Source organism: Danio rerio, chromosome 5 (genome assembly GCF_052040795.2).
Source record: "Danio rerio strain M-AB ecotype USA chromosome 5, GRCz13ab, whole genome shotgun sequence".
Classification (NCBI taxonomy): Eukaryota; Metazoa; Chordata; class Actinopteri; order Cypriniformes; family Danionidae; genus Danio; species Danio rerio.
This window is the reverse complement of record NC_141025.1, coordinates 66,825,032-66,847,889: the sequence shown is the minus strand read 5'-3', so window position 1 is coordinate 66,847,889 and position 22,858 is coordinate 66,825,032. Positions and strand designations below refer to the sequence as shown.

At 35.2% G+C, this 22,858-nt stretch overlaps 2 protein-coding genes across 13 annotated transcripts in view; both read right to left on the bottom strand.

The window, feature by feature from the left end:
* The window catches only part of tmem132e (transmembrane protein 132E), a 1,079,249-nt gene that overhangs the window by 1,045,999 nt on the left and 10,392 nt on the right, over positions 1 to 22,858 (bottom strand). The window lies entirely within an intron of this gene.
* On the bottom strand, positions 18,415 to 21,466 carry LOC141385640 (uncharacterized). The gene is made up of 3 exons (XM_087254614.1): positions 20,912 to 21,466; positions 19,631 to 19,771; positions 18,415 to 19,493 (listed from the first exon to the last, which is right to left on the bottom strand). Exons 1-3 carry the CDS (start codon positions 21,216 to 21,218, stop codon positions 18,898 to 18,900), a joined length of 1,044 nt encoding a protein of 347 aa, XP_087110740.1. The 5' UTR covers positions 21,219 to 21,466; the 3' UTR covers positions 18,415 to 18,897.

Below are 22,858 nucleotides of genomic sequence, written 5' to 3'. Positions count from 1 at the left end.
CAATATATCGACTTATCTTGCAATATACCTCAATCATTTTGGGTGACACAATAGCCATCATCCATCATGCTTGCACATAGTCTGCAACAGTTTTGCTGATTGCACAGCCTTTGTCATTTCATCTAATCTCAATTGGAGATGTCAGCGAGTTCAGTAAAGCCTTTTACAAACAATGCTTTCAAACAGGTGAAGAAAAGGTGAATTTTCACATTTCCCAGAAATGTACTGTGACGGTTTGGAAGGCATCCAAACAAGCCATTTCAATAAAGTCATACTATAAGGACATTATGTGCCTTGAAATTCTTTTTGCATATTCATATGACTTATATGCCATTTAAATTACAACAATATCCATCATATCAATAATTCATATGACAATATATTGCAAAACAACAACCTGGACATGGCCAATTAGCATAGGATTAAGATGACCAAAACCCTCTGCAATTATTGCAAATGACTAAAGATCATCAGCTAATACTAATCCTGTGCAAATAAGGCTATAATCTAGGGATGCACCGAAATAAAAATTCTGAGGTAAAACTGAAAAATATGGATGCACTTGGTTTTAGGGTTGTGCTGATAGATTATGCCATCGTCAATGGCCAATAGACAACACGATGCTGAGCCAGCATCGCCGGGAGTCTTTATGCATTTGCGGGACTCATAATGCCCGCAAAGGAGTGATAATCTTCCAGAAATTGTGCATATCCCTGCTGGTCCTCAATTAAGTAGCGCACCCTTCTCATCTCCAGATCCCTGCTCGCTCTTCAGACAAGTCACGCGCCTGTCTGATGAGCAAATGGCATTTTATTTATTTTATTTCATTATGCGAGAAGACATTCTTTATTTACATTCTTTACACTTTTTCGGCACTCTATTACACCAAAAAATATATGAGCTTAATATAAAATTAATTTAATAAATGACTTAAAGTATATATGGTGTTATGATCACCAGCGATCTAGCGGCTGCAGATCACTGGCAAACACGCAGTTCGCTAACGGACTACAAATCAGCCATTTCAAGAACTACAAGATCCAGTCATGCACCACACACACATACACCGGTTCTTGATCCTTTTTGATTACTGGACTATTTATACAGCACACAAACGCAAGACACTGATATTGTTATTTTAAGGGTCGCGGGCTGAAAAGTTTGGGAACCCCTGCTCTAAACCATCCCCATCATGCCCCCTCTTTTCTAATAGGATGGCAGGTCAAATCATGATGGGCATTAGGATGGGCCAACTTTGGCCCGCGGGCCCTAGTTTGGGCATCTCTGATCTATACAATGGTCAGTTTATCACATTGATATTAACGGATACACCCTTTTATTAACGAATAACATTTGCCCCTTTCATTTGATTTCTGGGGAATTTTTCATGCACATTAAAAGTATGTACATTGTTATGAAATACTTTTTTTAGTGTAGAGTAATTTCTGATAAAAAATAAATAAATAAAATCCAGCCTGAGGAAACTATTTTTATGTTTTGTCAGTTTAGTCGCTAATTTGTACGAATACATGTACGACTTCAGTCATACCAAAATGTACGATTTTAAAAAGACGTGGCACCCAACCCTGCCCCTAAACATACAGCAACTGTCATTGGGGGAAAAGCAAATCATACTAAATTGTACGAATAAGATCGTACAAATATATATAAACAAATTAGCCAGTAAATTATGACAAAGTAAGTTATACACAAAGTTACAAATTGTTGTGTTAAAATCAATATTTTAGGTCCTCTATCTCCTAAAAGTATTAATTTTAATAGTGTACATGTGCTGAAAGTTTATTTCACCAGCTTCCACTAGCATACAGACGGAAGCTAATATCCTTGGACACACTTTTTACCTGTTCAACATGCTTTTAAGAATTTGTTTCACACTGGGAGGATCACACGCTTAGAGGGCAGATTTATCCAGTGTCCATGTCTCCTTCTCTTCATGTTTGATTTAGTTAGCACATCTGGCTTAAGGAAGTGCACAGATAAGCGTTTGATCCGGCCTGCACGCTGTAGTAGTCAGAACAGTGACAAGCATTGGCGCTTCAGCACACTTCACATATTTCGGCTTATCAGCAGTGCGGCACACATGGCTTTAACATGCAGGAGTCAAGCTGTTGATTTGCAGGCTACAAAAAATGCAGTGTTCGTTTTGGGGCATATTAAAAGAATAGAAAATAGACACCGACAGCACAGACGATGCTGAAAAACTAGCAACACTTGTCAGATACAGTTTAAGTCTAAATTATCAGCCCTTTTTCAAATCTTTCCTCCATGTTTAACATAGCAAGGGATTTTCCACAGTAATTTCTATAATATTTTTTCTTCTGGAGAGAGTCTTATTTGCAAAATGTTGCATGTAGTATACAATCTCTTCTGTATTTTATTAAACTCAAAAAATGTATATTGGATTTTAAATTTACTTACTCTTATGCCAAAATGTAGGTGACATTTTCCCCAAGTGAAACATTAAACAACATAATTTCAGCTGGAATTGGCGATTTATATAATGAATGTCAACAAACAATTCAAGAACAAACATACACACAGGCAAAACAGAATTAATGCCTCTGGCTCTTCACAATACATTAGGCCTCAATGAAGCTAGACAATAGGTCTGTGCAACAAACCGAACATTATTTGCAACATTATTATCCTTTATCCACAACTTCTGCAAACACTCCTGACAGTCTGGATTATCAACTTCCTGATGCACAATGTCCATTTAGCTGCAAACTAAAATGTGAGCTGACACAGATTGTTTACAACTTTTTATATATACAGTAGGATGCAGCATCCAAGATAGGCATCAAGAGCAAAGAGTATTTTTATTGCCTGTATATATTGATGCCGATAGCCACTGACTTTCATTTTAGGAATAATAAAAAAAAAAGGTTCAGCTAAAAATATGTAATGTTCTGCTGTAGATGATAACCTGCCTCTTGTATGGCCTGAAGGAGAGCAAACTAAATGTAAATGCTGTAAATGGGGTGAACTAGCATAACAAAAAAAATGTTTTTAAAATAAAATAGTAAAAAAGTACCAAACTCTGAAACTTTTTTTGTCAGCTGTGGCAATAAATGAATGCCACAAGTCACAAAAAAAAAATAATAATAAAAAAAAATAAAATAAAAAACTCATACTAAACCCACAAGTGCTTTAAAGGGCACCCATGATGAAAATCATCTTTTGTAAGCTGTTTGGACAGAACTGTGTGCAGGTATATAGAGTGTCCACAGTCATATTGGAGTGATAAAGACAATAAATTTCTTTTTTTCAAATTTTCTGATATTAAAATAGGATCCAAATTCCTCCCATTTTGAGGTGCACCACAACGTGACGTAGAAGCACAGTTTCCCGTCCCACCGAATTGATTGACAGCCACGTATTAACATGTCTCTGTAGTAACGCGTATAATCAGACCAACATGACAAGACATGAAGAAAGCAACTGGGATTAAAAGATCTGTTCAGCTCGCTGTGATCATCATCAAATGTTAAGTTAAAACTTAAAACAGTGCATGTTTGTAACAAATTACAGTGATTATACATACTTTACCACCACAGCTGCGTGCCAGTACAATTATAAAAGATGACCCTTCAATCCCGGTTTGAGGACATTAAATCAGGTTTATTTTGTACATTAACATAATGAATATCCATACAGCAGTGGATATCAAGGTGTATCCTGTCACATTTGCATGCAAAAACAGTACAAAGTCAAAAGCGTGCTGTATATGTGTGTGCGCGTGAACTTTGTAACGACATTGTTTGTGATTCATCAAAAGGCTTGAATGACCTCCAAAACAAATACATCAAATAATCATTGTGAAAGTTCTTACTGTAGTATCTATCACAAACATTGTGAGATTTGCTTCCTTCAATGTCTGTCACTGTGCTGTTTATCTGATGCAGCCAAGGCGGAGATTGAGGCACACTCTGCCAGGCATGTGGGAACGGTGGGCGGGAAGAACCAGCATTAAAGCCACAGAAAAAAAAAACTACATTGCGTTCAGAGAAAAAAAAATCATAATATTCTAAAAGGTATAATAAACAATCTGATGGGTGTTTTGAGCTGAAACAGACATTCTGGGAGACTGAAAAGACTTTAAAAAGGGGTAAAATAGATGCCCTTTAACACTGAATGTTTATGTGTACTGTGTGAACTCTTTGCAGCATAAACTGCAGCATCAAATGCTCATCTTCTTTTACAGCACTAACAGTATCAAGGTCATGGGTCTGACACCCAGAGAGCACATACTGTAAAGATCTACATCTTTAAATGCACTAAGTTGCTTGTATCTGCCAAACGCCTATGCAAATGCAATATTTTAAAAAGCACACAAAGTTACTGGGCTACAAGAGGAAAGTTTCACTCAATTATGTCAACTGGAACATCTTATTACATTAATGAGATCTAGAAAATGGCTCTGCTGGATGTAAACTGCTAAAATGTAAATGCGGGAAATAAATTTCCAGTGTTTCATCAATGCATTTAGAAAAGGAAAGCTTTACAGCCTATCTGCAGTAATACCCCAGGGCGGGAGTTTCGTTATTAGTTTATGATGAGAAAATCTTCAGAGATCTGCCATAAATTTGCTGGCCCAACTTCATTACATTGAGATGTTAATACAGGAAATGGCTTTCAATTTTGACATTATTCTCAAACTAGTGTTTGCAAGGGTATAAATGGGATATACAGCTCTCCAATACAAAAATCACAAATAATGACAACTGTTCAACTCGTATGTGATTATAACATCTACCAGATAGTAAATAATTCTCAAAAGACCTACAAGTCTGCAATTCCTCCTCTAAGGACAATATTCCTCTCAGTCTCCATGGAGATTGCTAAAGACAAATGTGAGAATGTGTGCTGTTAAGTATAGGCAGGAAATGCAAATGTGAGTGAGCATTTGATTTGTAATGATGAATTAGGGGCCTTCATTGCTCATGCTGATTCAAGGCAATGCATATGGCGGGACAGAGCAAAGCGCTTCTGAAATCAATAAGCTCCTAACAACCCAATGAGCAAAACTCCCGTGGAACTCGTTTCTCACCCTCCAATTGTTAATGAACCACTCAAATCCTGAACAGCACTTTTAGCGGTTAAGGTGCGTGATAAGAAGCGAGGGCCTGGAGCTCCTTCTCCTGAGCCCTGATTGGATTTGATCTGCCACTTTTTCAAAATACTCCAGCCGTTCTAGCTTACACGCACATATAAATCACACTTGCAAGGCTGGAAATGCTACTTTGCATCGCAAAGCAATGCGTTTTCTGGATGCATAGAGCACGCCTAGGTCATCCATTACTATAGTGCTCCGTTTGGGGAGCATAAGTCAATTACGCGGCTTAAATTTTGAAAGCTTGTTCATTCGAAGGGAAAAAACTAAAGGCACTACTACCCACCTCTGCCTTAGATTCTCCCCAATAACCATCCGGGACTTGTGAAGAAGCCTGCATGTTTGATTAATGACTAATATTTTATTAATACTATTTTCCCCCTTTCCAAATGGAACTTGCAGGAGGGGAAACGAATCTTGTCGGAGCATAAAAACCAAAACAGGCCCTGAGGAGTGCTTAAGGTTGCAGAACTCTCAGCACTGTGTCCCGCTGTAACCCCATTTGCTCTCGCATCGGATGGAAAGGGGGGGGGAAACAGTCCGAGTTGTTTGCTTGAAAACGCCCCAACCCAACTGTCCACTGTTGATTTGCCATCTCTCAGCAAAAGCACTATCTGCCAACGCAGTGAGAGAAAACTTGCCTCTATCTCTCCCCGACGTTGATGAAGAAACCAGAAAAGACCTGTGAGAAAGGTCAAGACCACATTTCAGCTGGAATGAATGAGCCACTAGAAGTTCCTCTACACTCCGGTGTTGAAAAGTAGTTCTTTCCGAGATAAGGGGTGTTTGTAACTGCAAGAAGCAAAGCAGGCAGATGTCCTATTGTGAGGATGACAGTGGACCCAGTTTGGAGCCACTTAAGGTTTTATTCATGCTGTTCTGCGCATGAGGAACTGACCAAGTATTTTCCAAGAGAATTCACTAGGACACAGGACTGAGCTCCAAGGATATTTGGCTGTTACTGCAATCAAAAGAGTTACTGGCCAGAATCCATTAGACACCCATTCTTCATGGCACATTATATATAGCGTTTTCACTGGGCTTTTTTTCTGTCAGTATTCAGTGAAGCTTGATGTTTCCACTGCATCCACTATAGAGGTTGTCACATGCTTCATGTCATGGACATGCATTAAGCGATGGGCAATAACACTTTTTTATTCAAAGAAATAGAATAATTTGATGAAATATATTTTGAAATGAATGATTGTGGGCAAGGCAGCACGTTAGGTAATGCTGTCGCCTTACAGCAAGGTCACTGGATCGAGTCCCAACTGGACCAGTTGGTATTTCTGTGTTGAGTTTGCATGTTCTCCCCATGTTCACATGAGTTTTCTCCGAGTGCTCCGTTTTCCCTCAAAGACATGTGGTATAGGTGAATTGAATAAACTAAATTGGCTGTAGTGTTTGAGCGTGTGTGAATGAAAGTGTATGGGTGTTTCTTAGTACTGGGTTGCAGCTGGAAGGGCATCAGCTGGTGACTTCTGATAAATCAGAGACTAAGCCAACGGAAAATGAATGAATGAATGAATTGTGGGCAAACACACATTATTCTGGATATATTTTAAATCTGTGTTTTCCTTTGAAAACAATCTGCATTACAATTTTTTCTATTACTCCCCAGAGACAGTTTTATAGGTCCATTTCCAATACTAGAGATAGTTTCAAACATTATATGGTTGGTTTTGACCCTATTTGGAAGGACTGTGAATATTAACAAGCTCTACTCTGATGCTCAAGCAGCTTATGTCAGTGCCACACAACGCTCACACACACTCTGTGTGATGTACTTTAAAATACATGTGCAAATTTATTTAAGTTCAGTTGCCAAATTAAAATTCTTTGCTAATTAACAACATTAATAATTTTGTTTATGGTTGTCCTTTTGTTCCATAAAAAAAGTTTAAAAAAAATCACAGTAAGAGATGAAATATAACAATGCATAAACATGCATTAAGCCTCTACATTTTTCCATTTACATGTTTACTGCTCTATAACAATGTGTCTTTACATATTAACCTAACAAAATACATTTACATAGACAATATGCCTATATGAGTTGGCATTGAATATTTTTTTCAATGCGTATATCTTGCAATTTTCATTCTAAGACAAGATAATGTTACTTCATCGCCATGTATGGCAGCCCACTTTCTACTGTTCCATAATGCCAGTCAAACTTTCAAAATAAGATTTTCACATACAGTCTTATGCAAAAATTTGGACACCCCTGTGTCGCTGCATAATAATGCGCTTTCTTTATAAGATCGCAGCAATATGCCTTCCGATTTCTTGGGAAAGCTAGATAATGTCATGCTTTTCAGAAAAATACGTAGTGTAGCAGTATTGGGATGTGTGAAAGTAAATTAAATCTGAAAAATAGGCTCAGCAAAAGTTTGGGCACCTTCTCTTATGTGGATTTCAACACTTAATGCTGATTGATTACAACAAAAAATTGGTTTGAGTGACTCAGTAAACCTTAATCCTAACACCAATCAAAATTGGTCCAACCAATCAAAAAAAAAAAAAAAGATAGCTGTTTGCTAGTTGTGCTTTTCATTACTGTGAATCAGAAAGTTGCAACATGGGAACCTCTTAATGACCTAAAAACTAGAATAGTTTATTAACATGAATTAGAAGGATACAAAAAGCTAATCGCAAAGGTTTAAAGTCTCCAACTCCAGTCAGAAATATAGTAAGAAAATGGAGGCCACAGGAACAGTTCATGTGAAGGAAAAATGTGGCAGACCAAGACAAATATCTGAAAGGCAAAGGTGAAGAATGGTCAGACAAACCAAAAACCACCTCCAAAAAGCTTGCTGCAGATAATGCCATTGCACATCGTTCCACAGTTCAGTGCACTCTTCACAAGGAACAGCTTAATGGAAGGTGATGCAGAAGAAGCCTTTTCTGCATTCTGTCAATAAGGAGTCGTTTGAGGTATGCAAAGGCTCATATGGACAGTCCAGAATCATCTTTGAAAAAATATACTGTGGAAAGATGCCACAACCATAGGCGCCTTGCATGGCGAAAAAAAACACGCGTCCCAGAAGAAGAATATGCTCCCTACTGTAAAACATGTTAGAGGCTCCATCATTCTGTGGGGATGTGTGGCAAGCACAAGTAGAGGAAACCTTGTCAGAGTTAAAGTTGCATGGATTCCATCCAGTATTAGCAGATTCTGAGAAACAAATATTCAAAAATCAGTCAAGAGGCTGAAGTTATGGCAGGGTTGGATGTTTCAGCAGGGCAGTGACCCAAAGCACAATTACAGATCTAGTAAGTAATTCATGCTCAGACACAATACAAATGTTCTAAAATGACCCTCCCAGTCCCCAGACTTGAACAATCAAATCTATGAGTCTATAGGGCCGTTGGCACCCATCAGACCTGACTGGACTGGAAAAATTATGCAAGGAAGAATGGCCCAAAATGCCAATAGCAAGATTTCAGGGACTTACCCTTGACTTTAAAAAGCAACAGGCAGTTATTTTAATAAAAGGTGGCTGTACAAAACATTGATGTCATTATTCTGTTGGGGTGCCCAAATTTTTGCACCTGCCTGTTTTTTGTTAAGAAATAAATGTTATATCAGAACTGAAATGTTGCTTTTTTCCTAGAATATAAAATATATCCAAATCAAATTGTTGATTTGAAAAGGCCAGCAGGCTATTGCTTGCAATTACGATAATTATCAGGGGTGCCCAAACTTTTGCATAAGACAAAGGTAAATAGGAAATCTAATACGGTGTTACATTAGCAAACAAAAGGGGAAAATACATTTTTTGTAATCTCACTAGAAATGTATAACTAACATTGTGGTTTTCTGGGGCATGCATATTAATGACCCCATGGGTAACGTAATTATCTGTGTTGTTTCAATTAGCCTGTTACACTGGGCTTTCACAATTATTTTACATTTCTATAGGATTTACAAGAGAACAAGAATGAAAACTCACATGTCAATTCTATGTACTAAACTTGTATCCTTTAGCTATGACTATAGGTATACATTTTCTTTCTATGGCACCTTTTAAAAACAAAGCTCAGATTATGCTACACAAAAATCCCATCCCAGTACAGATAGAAGGCAAAAACACAGAGAAAAAGATGCATTTTGAAATGTATCTGTATTATTGCAGATGTATCCTGTGTCAGCGCGCTTAGTAATGGTCTCTTGCCTGGGGTCAGTTCTTAAGTGTACATGTGGGACATGGGATGAAGATGTTGAGTTGCTGCCCTACAGATTAAGAGCTGGATGAAAATTTTTCCGCTTCATTAACCCACTCACAATGATTGTGTGGAAAGCTTGTGGCATGCAGAAGAAAGAACCGGCAGTGGATAGTCTTCCGAGCACAAACTAAGTGCAATCTACTGATCTTTTCCACAGTCATTTGCGGCATGATGAACGGTCACTGTTATCCACTTGAGAAATCAGACCATTCATTTCAGCACAATCATGTTGTGAAAACGCATTGCACTTTTGATAATAACATTTTAATGATTGTTCTATGGGATATAATCAGTCTTTTTGGCAGTAAACTCAGTAAGAGTGTCCATCAGGGTGTCACCACTCCAAAATAGAAATTAGTGTTAAATAAAGCAATAAGACCAAATGATATCGCTGGTAAAACTCAAAAACTTAAGTACTCAAGCGCAGCATGGAGTAAAAAAAAATCTACCAGAAATAGAACATACTGAACACAATACACTGACAAAAGTCTTGTCAAAGCCAGTTGTAAAAGCAACAAATAATAACTTGACTTCTAGTTATTCATTCGGAAACTGTCGATTTTTGTGATAAATCATCGGCTGAACTGCATCCCAATCATCACAAATACTGCAGAAGACCTATTGGAACCCACAAGGACGCAAGACTCTCACAGAATTGAGATGAGTTTGGTCAAGGAAAAATCATGATTTTACATTCAGTAAGGGGGCATACGAGATCTCCAGAGTGGATGGCAACATCAAGAGCCTGAGGTATCAAGACAATTGTGCTGCCAACTACATTGCAAACCACAGGAGAGGGCAAATTCTTCAGCAGGATAGCACTCCTCATATTTCAGCCTCCACATCAAAGTTCCTGAAAGCAAATAAGGTCAAGGTGCTTTAGGATTGGCCAGTCCAGTCAATAGACATGAACATTATTGAGCATGTCTGTGGTGAGATGGGAGGCAAAGAAGATGAATCCAAAGAATCTTGATGAACTCTGGTAGTCCTGCGAGAACGCTTCCTTTGATGTTCCAGAAGACTTTATTATTTAATTAAGTTTTTTGAGTCATTGCAGGAATTCACACTATAGTCATACATATTAATTCTTTTCCCACTGCACCCTGACTTTATATTCTGTACATTTCCTCTGTTAAAGGTGCAGTAGGTGATCTGCCAAAATGCTAACCGCTTAGCATATTATCTTTGGACAGCGGGGAGGGACTGTGATCCAAAGCCACACCCCCTGAAATTGCGAGCGCGCACACTGCGTCACAACAGCAGACAGACAACCCACTAGTTCATGTCATTCGCCAGTTAGTTAGTGCCAGCGCCGTGCAGGAATTACATTTATTACTTAGCCACACTTACATGCTATTTCAGAGCGAATATTTAGAGTAGCATGGTAAACAGTATAGGAAGGCTGTCATTGTTTAAAAATGACCCAATAAAAGCAACTTCAGCTCAATAAAGCAGGTTAAGAGGAATAGCGGTTTTTACTGATGTTTTGTTGTTAGAACTACATATAAATCTATCTATAAATCATTATCGATGCTGTAAAAGGGCCTTATGAAACTGAAAATAATCACATCAATCTTTCACCGGGAGATTTCAGTGGCTGAACAACACGTCTGTGCATATAAGTCATTCATAAACACAATCATACTTCAAACAGTAATACTTCAGCCATGGTGTCGTCCTTCCTCCAGCGTGCTAAAGTAACTCTGATATTGATTCAGGTTTTTAGAAGTTTCAATTCAGTAATTGATTTCTCCCGGTCCGTCTCGTGACCGCGCGGCTGCTTATGCAGACGGGCACATGCGAATGGTGGATCTGCGTGAATGGATGCGCAGAAGTCTGAATCTACATTTGCTGACAGACAGTCTGAGCTGCTTATCGGAATTAATGGAGATGTCGGTCCAACTCCATTTAATTGGATGAACAGTTTTTAGTTTTATGCCTTACCCAGAATATAAAAATACACAAACACATTTAGATCATTTATTGTAATCATTACTATTGGACTGTGAAGAGATTTTCAACCAGCACAAAAAAAAAAAAATGTTTCTAAAGAAAATCACCTACTGCACCTCTAAGTGACAATACTTGTTACTTGTTACTTTTTGTCCAAGCAAAGTCAGACCTTACCTAATTAAATAATTACAAATCAAGGCATGATCATTTTATTTTGGTAAAATAAGCATAATCTAGGGGCCTTTGCCTTTCATATAAGCCACTTCTGATGCAAAAGGATACACTAGGAGTCAAGTTATTATTTGTTGCTCCTAAAACTTGGATGGGCAACAAGATTTTTGTCAGGTGCATGCTTTGGGATACACTTATTTTAAATCGCATATGCCATTCACAGTGAATAATATGCAAGGCACGCCATACAATACAAATATATATATATATATATATTTATATATAATATATATATATATATATATATATAAATAAATATATATATATATATATATATATAAATATATATATATAAATATATATATATAAATATATATATATATATATATATATATATATAAATATATATATATAAATATATATATATATATATATATATATATATATATATATATATATATATATATAATATATATATATATATAAATATATATATATATATATATATATATATATATATATATATATATATATATATATATATATATATATATATATATATATATATATATATATATATATATATATATATATATATATATATTTTTTTTTTTTTTTTTTTTTTTTTTTTTTTTTTTTGTGGGGGTTGGTTTTTATAACACCATGCCACTTCCTTGGCAATTTTTTGTTGTTGAATAAGCTGATTTGCTACTGTATAAAATTACAATTTATTTATTTATTTATTTATTTTTACAAAGTTAGCTTTGGATACAACACAAAACAGATTAAGGATTGACTGTTAAAAGGTAATTTTAAAAGTGCTTTGATGAGTAATATCATGAAGTTAGACTGAAACATTTTGGACTTGTGTGTGAAAATTAGGAAAGCCCTGTTAAGCTTTCGAAAGACGTATCCCTCACTGACAAAGATCTAGAATTTGTTCCATAAACAAGCTCATTGGTCCTATTTTGACTGCCATTATAAATTGTGTAAATAACCATCAAAGGCTTTAAGACATAGGTCTCAAACTCAATTTACTGGAGAGTCACAGCTCTGCTCAAACTTTAATCAAACAAAGCTGATCCAAATAATCTAAGTGTTAAGACTTTTCTGAACACCTCGATTATTTAGATCAGCTTTGATTGATTAAGGTTGGAGCAAAATTGTGCAGAGCTGCGACCCTCCACGAATCAAGATTGAGACATGGCCAAGCGGAATCCTCTTCTGGCTGTTGCTTCGGCTTGACTGAGGAAAGTTGAATGTGTTGTCCAGTTTGTGCTAGCATATTAAAATAACAATAGGCTAGTTTGTAATAAAAAAAAAACTTAAACATCATCCTTTTTTCTAATGATATATGATGTAATAAATTTGTAATTTAAAAAGTATTATTCTCATATTTGTTTCTGCTAAATCTTTAGGATTTTTGGTTAATCAAAAAGTGTGGTTGATGACCATCCGACAAGCTAATCCAGCAAAAGAATAGTGCTTAATCAGTATTTAAGCTGCATAATTAAATAGAAAATGGGGCTTATAACTGCAAAAAGGTCAATTTTAAGAAAAAATAAATAAAGGGCCATCCTTTTAACCAGGCTGGCTACAGGCCTGCAGCATAACTGTCACAATCACCAGCAATCTAACCGCCATAGATCACTGGACAACATCCACATTTACATGAACTACAATCATGCCTCCAAGTCCTACATATTCAGTCATGCAACACACACACCTGCTCCAAGTCTCCACTGATTAGACACAGCTGAAACCTCTCACGGACTGATTCATGGACTAAATATACAGCACGCAGTTGTTGCTGAGTTTTGTATCCTGTAAGTGAATATTACAATGCTACTTCAACTATGACTCTGGATTGCCCAAATGCATCCGTTTTAGAGCTGCACGATTCTGGCTAAAATGAGGATAGCAATTTTTTTGCTTAAAATAAAGATCACAATTCTCTTACGATTCTGTAGATGTAAAATAAAGCTTAATATAAGATTGTTTTTTCTCAAACATATGGTAAAACAACAATATTAATATTATGTGTAGGTCAAATAATTATATTCTACATATAATAATTCAGATCTTGAGTTATGTTTGAGATATAGGCCTATGCTTGCAATCTATAATTGAGAACATTATTAGACCATTTAATTCACTGGTAAAATCAACATTATATAGGCTAGAGTAGTTATACTGACACTGTCTAAACATTTATTTTCATGCACAACTCTGTGTTCGCTATGAAAGAAAAAACGTGTTGCAATCTGAGCTCTAAAATGCGATATGATTATTTAAATGATGTGCTCGCTTTTGGTTTTATTTTCACTGCGAAGTGCTGTTCATACTTTGTGCACGGCTCTCAAACGATCACTCTGTGCCACAAACTGTAAATAATTTACAACTTTATTACCTGTTACTCAGTCACAGCATAAACAGGTTCTGTTCACTAAAGCAGACGTGCGCGCATCTATCATCAAGTAGGGCACGCGCCCGCACATCTAGCAGCTCGCATCATGTGTTATTTCCCAGCCGCGAATACATCATTAAATGAAGACATTGAAAGCGTCACCAATACAATAACCTCTTATACTAATAGCCAATTACAAAGCAATCAGGCCCAATTCTCCCATATTTTACAGCCAGAACTGGTTGTTTGTGAATTAAATCTGTTGTGTGGTGTACTGTTCTGGTCATATCACAATGAACTCACCATGTTTGTGTTCTCTCTTATTTCAAAAATCTGATAAGATTTCTTTTAGAGTGGTTCCAGCCTTTAGCTGAATTTAAGAATTTAAAAAGCACAGACTGTACTCAGTGCTGATGCATGCTGACCTTAACTTTAACTTTGTGGATGAAATAAAGGCTTCATTATCTGAGGCTGCTAACCACAGTGAAACAGAGATAAAAGTCACCTTAATCTGGGGTTAAAACCCTCAGGTTACTGATACGCTAGTCGACCAGCCATAAATCCAAACCGTGTTTTTTTTTTTTTTTTTTGGTTTTATTTCATTTGATCTCTGCTCCAGACTTGGCCACAAACTGCAGTGCAATCATGTTATATTACAGAGTCTGATACACCAACAAACAAAATACAGTACCAGGCAGCAAAGGCGCTATGGAAACAGTCAAACACTCACATAATAATACAATATATGATTGGTGGATAACACTGCTGCTCCGTGCATGTTGTAATACACACAATTGCTTTTTGGGTGTCTAGTTAAATGGAGTTTCATTTGCTCGAAAATTATTCAGTAATCTTGAAAAATGCAAACGTCTAATCAGGCTTGACACTTTTTATGACACTGACCTTTGTTAATTTCACACTTCCCTGATTCTGTGATGTTTTCATTAAATAATATACTGCACGGATCAGGCTTTTCTTTTCATTATATTTAAAACATACAAGGTGAGATCACTGTTAAGTCCTATTTGAAGAAGTCATAAAAGAGCATTAGTAAGCATAGTTCATGAGTTACACAATCTTCATTAGTTAGTTACACAGAGTATAAAAAAAATAATAATAATAAAAAATATTAAATAAAATAAATTAAGAATAAATGAAAAAAACATGAATAGAGAATATATATATATATATATATATATATATATATAATGAAATGAATAATATAAATAAATAAAAAAAGAATAAATTATAAATATAAATAATTACTTAATATAAATAATAAATAAAGAATGAACTAATTATTTTTTAAAAATGAATAAAACTAAATAAATATATAAATAAAAAATATTAAAGGATAATAAATAAATAATATTTTATATATATATATATATATATATATATATATATATATATATATATATATATATATATATGGACAGTTTAGCCTACCTAATTCACTTCATGTCCTTGGACTGCGGGGGAAACGCTTTGGAATGCAGGGAGAACATGCAAACTCCACACAGAAACGCCAGACGAGGCTCGAACCAGCAACCTTCTTGCTGTGAAGCTACAGCACTACCTACTGCACCACCGCGTCGCCCCACCCTATTTATTAGTACTTCTAAAATACTTATTCTCCATGATCTTTTTATACGTCCCTAATCCTACTGTACTTAAACCTAACTATTAACTTAATAACCATTAATAATTGAAGTGTAACCGATCAGAGTTGATCTGTGATCCTTACAGATCACAACCCACAGTTCAGAACGCATGTAACCCGTGGATTAATAACTTTTTTGAACTTGTAGGTTAATCCAACATTTATAACAATTGCTGAGAGATTGCCATTCAATTCACGAGTATGAAAGCATTTTGGTTCCCCTGTAATATATAAAAATGATGGAAAAAGTTGTGATCTGACCTAAATGCTTTCTTAGATTATTGTCTGGCACTGCTTGTTTACCCTGCATTAATGCTTTTAGTGTCAAGCTGCACAATTAAACATTAGAAGATTGTGATATCAATTCAAACCAGCGCAACATGAATGTTAAATGATAATGATTTGCGAATGTTTATTAATCCTTTTAAAGCGCTGCATTCAAATATGCGTTTGGTTGAGATAGATTCACTTTTTGCACTTTTTCAGCTACAAACAATTATATGACAGAAGTACTGGAAGAACAGTTTATAGTTCAGATTTAACCACTGATGTTTATGGTAAAGTTTACCACTGTTTAATGGAACTTGGTAAATGTTGTAGAAATTACATTGTGTAACCAATGGGTGGTGACAAACAACCGTCAAGATTGTCACTGAATAGGTTTTAAAAATGATTCACCTATAACGAAACGTGAAGTTGTGTGTAAATTGTTGAATCATTCATTGAAAATAAATATATGTTTTAGAAGATGTTAGATTTCTATATTTAGCATCAGTAGCAAAGATCCTTTTTTCATTGAATATTTCCTTTTTTTTTTTTAGCAGGTTCTTTCTTGATTTTTTTTTTTATTATTAAAATTACAGCTCCTAAGTTTTGTTTGTTAAAACCAATGCTTTTTGCAGTGATATTTTTGTATAAATGGAAAGCAAATGACATTTTGTCTCCTCTCTTTTTTGCTGATCTGAAAAATGGTCCGATCCATGACTTAAAAACCGTAGTGTGATCTGAACTGTGAGATTTGTGACCCGTTACACCACTAATTTAAAAACAGTAAAATTGGAGTTTATTGGGCTGAAAGTCTTAGTTATGGCGAGGATATACCTTAAAATAAAGTGTGACCTGAAAAATAAATCCATATGAATCGAGCAAATTAAGTCTTTATTAAAAACGTGAAGACTTTATAAGATTAATCATATTATGACAGGTTTAATTAAAAATGTTATTCACATAAACACATTTACTATTCATTAATAATTAATAAACATTACATCGTTTACAGCATTCAATTTTAGTGCCAGGAGCTCAAAAATGCTTCCTTGATGTGTGAGGACCAATGCAATTCATTTTTGCATATCACAAGGCATGAGGTTTATTCTCAAACAGTAAGCAGGGTATTTCTCCCAGAATGATTAAAATATGCTTATTTGTGTTCAGTAGATGAATCAAAGTCAGTGGAATGTGTTTGTGAGTAAAATTTGCGGTAACCTGACCCGCTAATAATATTATATCACTATATTTTATTCATACATTATTTTTCCTTCTTCTTAGTCACCTACTGTATTTATCAGGGATCGCCACAATGGCATGAACTGCCAACTATTCGAGCATATGTTTTATGCAGCGGATGCCCTTCCAGCCGCAACCCAGTACTGGGAAACATCCATACACTCTCGCATTCACACACACAAACTCATGCACTACAGCCAAATTTAGTTCATTCAATTCACCTGTAGTGCATGTCTTTGGAATGGGGTAAACCTACTAGAACACAGGGAGAACATGCAAACACAGAAATGCCAACTGGCCCAGCTGAGACTCGAACCAGCGAGCTTCTTGTTGTGTTGCGACAGTATTAACCACTTTTATTGTTATAAAATATTATAATAGTAATATATAATCATATATAATATTAATTTGTAATTGTTTGATCATATTGACTTGCAACATTGGCTTAAAGGCAGAACATTTATTAGATCAGTGGCAGGTGGTTTATAAAGACTGTTTTGGAAATTAGATTTGGTAGCCCAAAATGTACACACTTTAACTGCCAGTTTAGAGTGCCATGTAGACGAACTGCTCATGTACAGTAATAATTACAGTAGCATAATCATTTTGTTGCCAAGGGTAATAAGTTTGGCATAAACTCTTTGATTTAAGCGTTTGGCTCAGATGTTATTTTCTGATCATCGCTTAAAATGACCAACAATTTACCACTCTGAACAAATTCACACAATTAAACCAACGTCAAATCACCGCTGTGATGTTTGGAGATTTTAGCTGTGAGAACTTAAGAACAGAAGTTTTGTGGGTAACCTGGCCAATCTGGATTTTTGGACATTGAGTTTTGTTGTTACAACTGACCCAGAGTCTTGTGCACTTACACTTTGCTCTCCTTCATATTATTTACATTAAGACAAATATGTGACATTACAAATAACATTTTATAACATCAGCATCATCAGTTTGTTGGTTCTAAACAGAAACTTCAACGTAGCATCATGGAATTTAGCCACAGTTTCAACTGTCAACCAAACTTAACTGATCAATTAAACTCAAATTACTAATTCTACAAATCTATTACCTTTAAGAAATAAATCCATTCACATTGAAACAATCATACTAACCATACCTGTTACAATTTAATAATAGTCGTAAAAACAGACTGGCCTGTGATTCTAGTAAAATGCTTTAATAGTCTTAACTTTTCAGGCTTTGTAAAGTAGGTGAATATTAAACACATTACCATATCGTCTTTTACAGGATAAAATGTGGAGAAAGCATTAAAATACAAAAGTTTTTTGTAAAAAAAAATTATTCCCCAAAAATGATATTTTTTTACTTTTGTGGTTTGTTTTTAGAAACAAGGGAATAACTAGCAACACAACACCAGACACGTATTCAACACTTCTGAAACAGACAATTGACCAAATAAACTCAACACACAGAAAAACAAAACATTTTTTGTACAACAGACATTTATTTACATTATTTTACATCTCATTCTCCACCACCAGAATAAAAGGTTACAGTCTTTCCTGCTACTAAAGCTGCCTCCGCATTGGAGCAGGTCTGGTGTGGGGCCATTGATGACTTCTGGCACTTCTGTGGGGATCTGGACTCCTCCACCACTTCTCTGCATTCTCTTTCTTTTTGTCTGTCTTTTCCTCCTCCTCCTTTGTGGAATTTCCCCTTGGTCTCCTCCTTCTCTTCTTTTTTACCTTCTCTTTTTTCTCCTTCTCCTTCTCCTCCTCCTCCTCCTTCTCTTCTTTCATGTTGTGATTTCTCCGTCTCCTCCTCCTCCTCTTCTTTACCTTCTCTATGTTATCCTCCTCCTTTTTATCATCCATTACTTTCTTTTCCTCCATCTTCTCTTTCTTCTCTGTTTTCACTACCAAAGTATTTGTGCTGGATACCCTTGTTCACTGTTTTCTTTTGTCTCTCCTCCTCTTCCACCCTCATCTTTTCATTCTCCTCCTTAATTTTCAGACTTATAAACTTTGCCACAGTTATCTGTCTACTGATCTTTTCATTGAGTCTCTTCTCCTCCTCTTTTTGTTTGTTCTGCAACTTTTTAAGCTTGCTTATTTTTAAAACTACATATTGATTTTTGCCCAGTTCAGGGATGTGGGGAACAGTAGCAATAGGTTTCGGTTTCCAGATCGGCCACTCAATCTCCTCCTGCCGCTCATCTCCCACCATTGTCCACCCTTCATCAGTCTTTTCCTTCCTTCTCTTTTTCTCCTCCTCCATCTTCATATTCTCCTCTTTTTCCATCCTCTCATTCTTTGTCATTTCCTCCTCCTTCTCTATCACCTCCACCTCCTCCACCTCTTCTATCATCTTCTCCTCCATCTTTTTTATCTCTTCCTCCTCCACCATCTCCTCATCTTCCTCTTTCACCATAGTCCTCTGCTCAAAGATCTCATTTTCATGATCTGTTAAATAAGAAATTTGCACGTTGTACAGTCATTTTCAAGGAGACATTAAACTCCAGATTAGGGGAAGTAAAAGATACAGTTTGTTTATAATATTATAGTCTAAAAAATCTGTAGATGCAAAAACAATCATTTACCATCAGAGCATGGTTCTGAGCTGAGAGTACTGAGCTGCTCTTTCCTTGCAGTGAAACAAAAGATTCTGCCAACAGCTCTAAAGACAGAGGCAATCCTGCTCTTTTTCTTCTTTTTCTTCTTCTCCTTCACCTTCTCCCCATCTGTTATAAGAAAAAATATTGCACATCTGTACACACTTTTCCACAGTAACTTGAGGAAATTAAGAATATATATCTATTATGAACATTGACCAAAATCCAAGTCAAGTAAATATTTAGTTTTACTAAGAGATTGGAGATTAAAGTTGTATCAGAAAAGCTGAAAATGAGAAATTACATTTATTTACAGGATCGTTTTATTAGGATGCTCTTTAATGCAATAATAGCCCAATAATATCCAAGTGAATATTCACAATTCAATACATTAATTATTAAATATAATACTATTTAAATTTCACTAATTCAGCATATACTGTTTCTGCTATGTGTTAACTGTGTACCACAGTGATTTGCCCACTGATGAAATAATAGCTGTGTCTCATTTCAGTGGCTGCATCATTCAGAGGATGCATTCGAAGTGCACTGCATCATTACGGTATGGACAGTCTCATTTAAAAAATTTGAAGTCTCCTTCAAAAGCAGCCTCCAAATGCGTCCTTTGTTTCCTAGGTATTGAAGAACACAACCTGTGTTCACAACATTCATTGAGCGCTGATAATGGCAGGACATGTTTAATAGAAATCTCCAGATTAAATGTTTGAATTAGGTTTATTTTACTTGGATATCTAAACGCATGTTAAAAAACAAAAAGAGTAGGAAATGTCTACTAAAATGTTACTAAAAAGTGATTTTATAGACTGTTTACAATTTTATGTGTACATGTGTGGATCAAAGGAAATCTATTTCTAGCTTTTGTAAACCTTGTTTTGCCCTCAGATCGCTTAAAATAAGTTTTAAAATCACTTTGATAAAAGTCATTACAAATGTTATTATTGCTTATTAACGGTTGCCTTTTGTCGAGATTTGTCCTCTGTAGGCCAAATAGTCTCATTTCAAAACACTTGATTTGGCCAAAATCATAAATATGAACTAATAATGCCAGTAGTTATAAACAAATAATTATCACATTTGCATCCTGCTATAGTCTTTTCAGGAAAACAGCAATTCAACCAGCTGTCTATTATACTGTACAAACATTTACACATTTAAATATTTACCCTCTGCCAACATTATTTTTTAATAGTAAGTATGTTATGTTGGGAAAACCCTGAATATTCATATCACAATATAAATATGACTCACTACTAGTGCTGTTTATAGGTGTTTCAAGCTGCAATCTTTTCTGGCTCTGGGAGTTCTTGCAGGCTTCGGGGAAGGAGATCTTCTCAAGTTCCACTCTCACTCCGTCTTCCTCCATTTCAGCAACCGTTGTTGCAGGTTCGAGATCCAGTGTTGAGGGTGTGGTATCGTTATCACACTGGTCGGCCATTAAATCAATTGGTAGAAGGTTACTGGTATTCACCTTGAACCACTCAGATGTTCGGGGTTTGCACTCGCTGGACAGCTGAAATACTGTGAGGATTTCGGTCTTGCACCGTGAATCACTCATTGAACGTGGATGTTCTATAGCTAAGACAGCGCTAAAACACTGAAAAACACAAGTATTAAAAACACTGCAAATGACATGAAAACATAAAATTTACCAAAAAATTGATTAACGGCACAAAATCAATCTTAAATAAATAATTAATTAGAAATTGATATAACTGTAGACAAAAAAAGCACATCAAATGAAACTCAAACCACAAAACAGAGATTTCAGAAATAATTTATGATAAATTAATTTGAAATATACTCCTTTAATGTGATCAATCCAGCAAGACATACTGCAAATATACATGCCATTCCCATAAGAAAAAAAATACTTTAGTCATTAGTGTTTTTCCACAATGTCTTGTTTAAAGAGCAAAAACACGCAGAAAAACTAAAATCAAAAATATACGTAAAAGATTAATAATTTACTTTAATCCTTTAATATTCAATCCTTAATTTAGTTCAAGATTTTCTTTAAACAGATGATGTATATTTTTTAAATAAATCAAAATTAACTAAATAATCTGGAATCAAGCTGTAAGGTGCAGAGCAAATTTGTGCAAAATGCAAGCAACTTTTAGGCTATTCAAAACGTGAATCAAAATATACATGATCAATAAAAGAATTACAAATTAAGAAACTAATAAGTTATGACAGCAAAGCCAGAATATGTTTTAGATAATGCTAAACTAGCATGGCTTTTGTGAACATGTATCCTGGCATGTAGCTGACCTACAGTATATGCAAAAATGGTAATAATAAAAATAACAGGCAGAAAACAGGTCGGCTGGTACATATTCTATGATCATATTCTACATTCCTAATCCTACCTAAAACCTAAACCTAATAACTACGTTTACAAATATTAATATCAGCAAATTAGGAGTTTGAGGCAAAAATCAGTTAATGCTGACAAAGTGGATAAAAATAATATACTAAAATTAACTTAAATTATATAATATACTTAAATTATACTCATATTTTTTTTGTCAGTTGTTTTTGCAAAAAAAAAAAAAAATGCAAAATAACATTTATTTTTGATGACACATTAAAAAGACCCAGCGCTACTGTATGTTGACATTTATAGATAAAATGTATACACGTTTCAACTATAGGGTTTATAACACTTCAGCTTGTGTTGAGTAATTTTTGTTGGTTTTGAGTTCTTTCAATGAGTCAGATTTTTTTTTTTGTTCCAAACCCAGAATTAATCCATGTTCAAAACACAAATAATATATGTATGTATGTATGTATGTATGTATGTATGTGTGTGTGTGTATATATATATATATATATATATATATATATGCGACCTTAGGCTCGCGGTTTGCAGGGATTTGGATTTTTTCGGGTCTCGCCAGGTTCGGGCAAAGATTTTCCGCTCTAACGCATACCTCTCGTTTATATTAACCACGTCTCCCTTCTGTTCAGTCGAAACCGTAAATACTGCCAAACTGCAGGACACTTTGAAGTGCGACTCGTCACGTCACCTCTTCCCCTCTTATATACACATACATATATAAATTAAAAATAAGCAAAAGTAATAATATTATAAATAATTTATTTAAATAATATAAAAAATAAGAGATATAAAATAAAAAGAAAATTCAATAAAATTAAAGATAATAGGATAAAAAAAAATAAAAATATATAAAT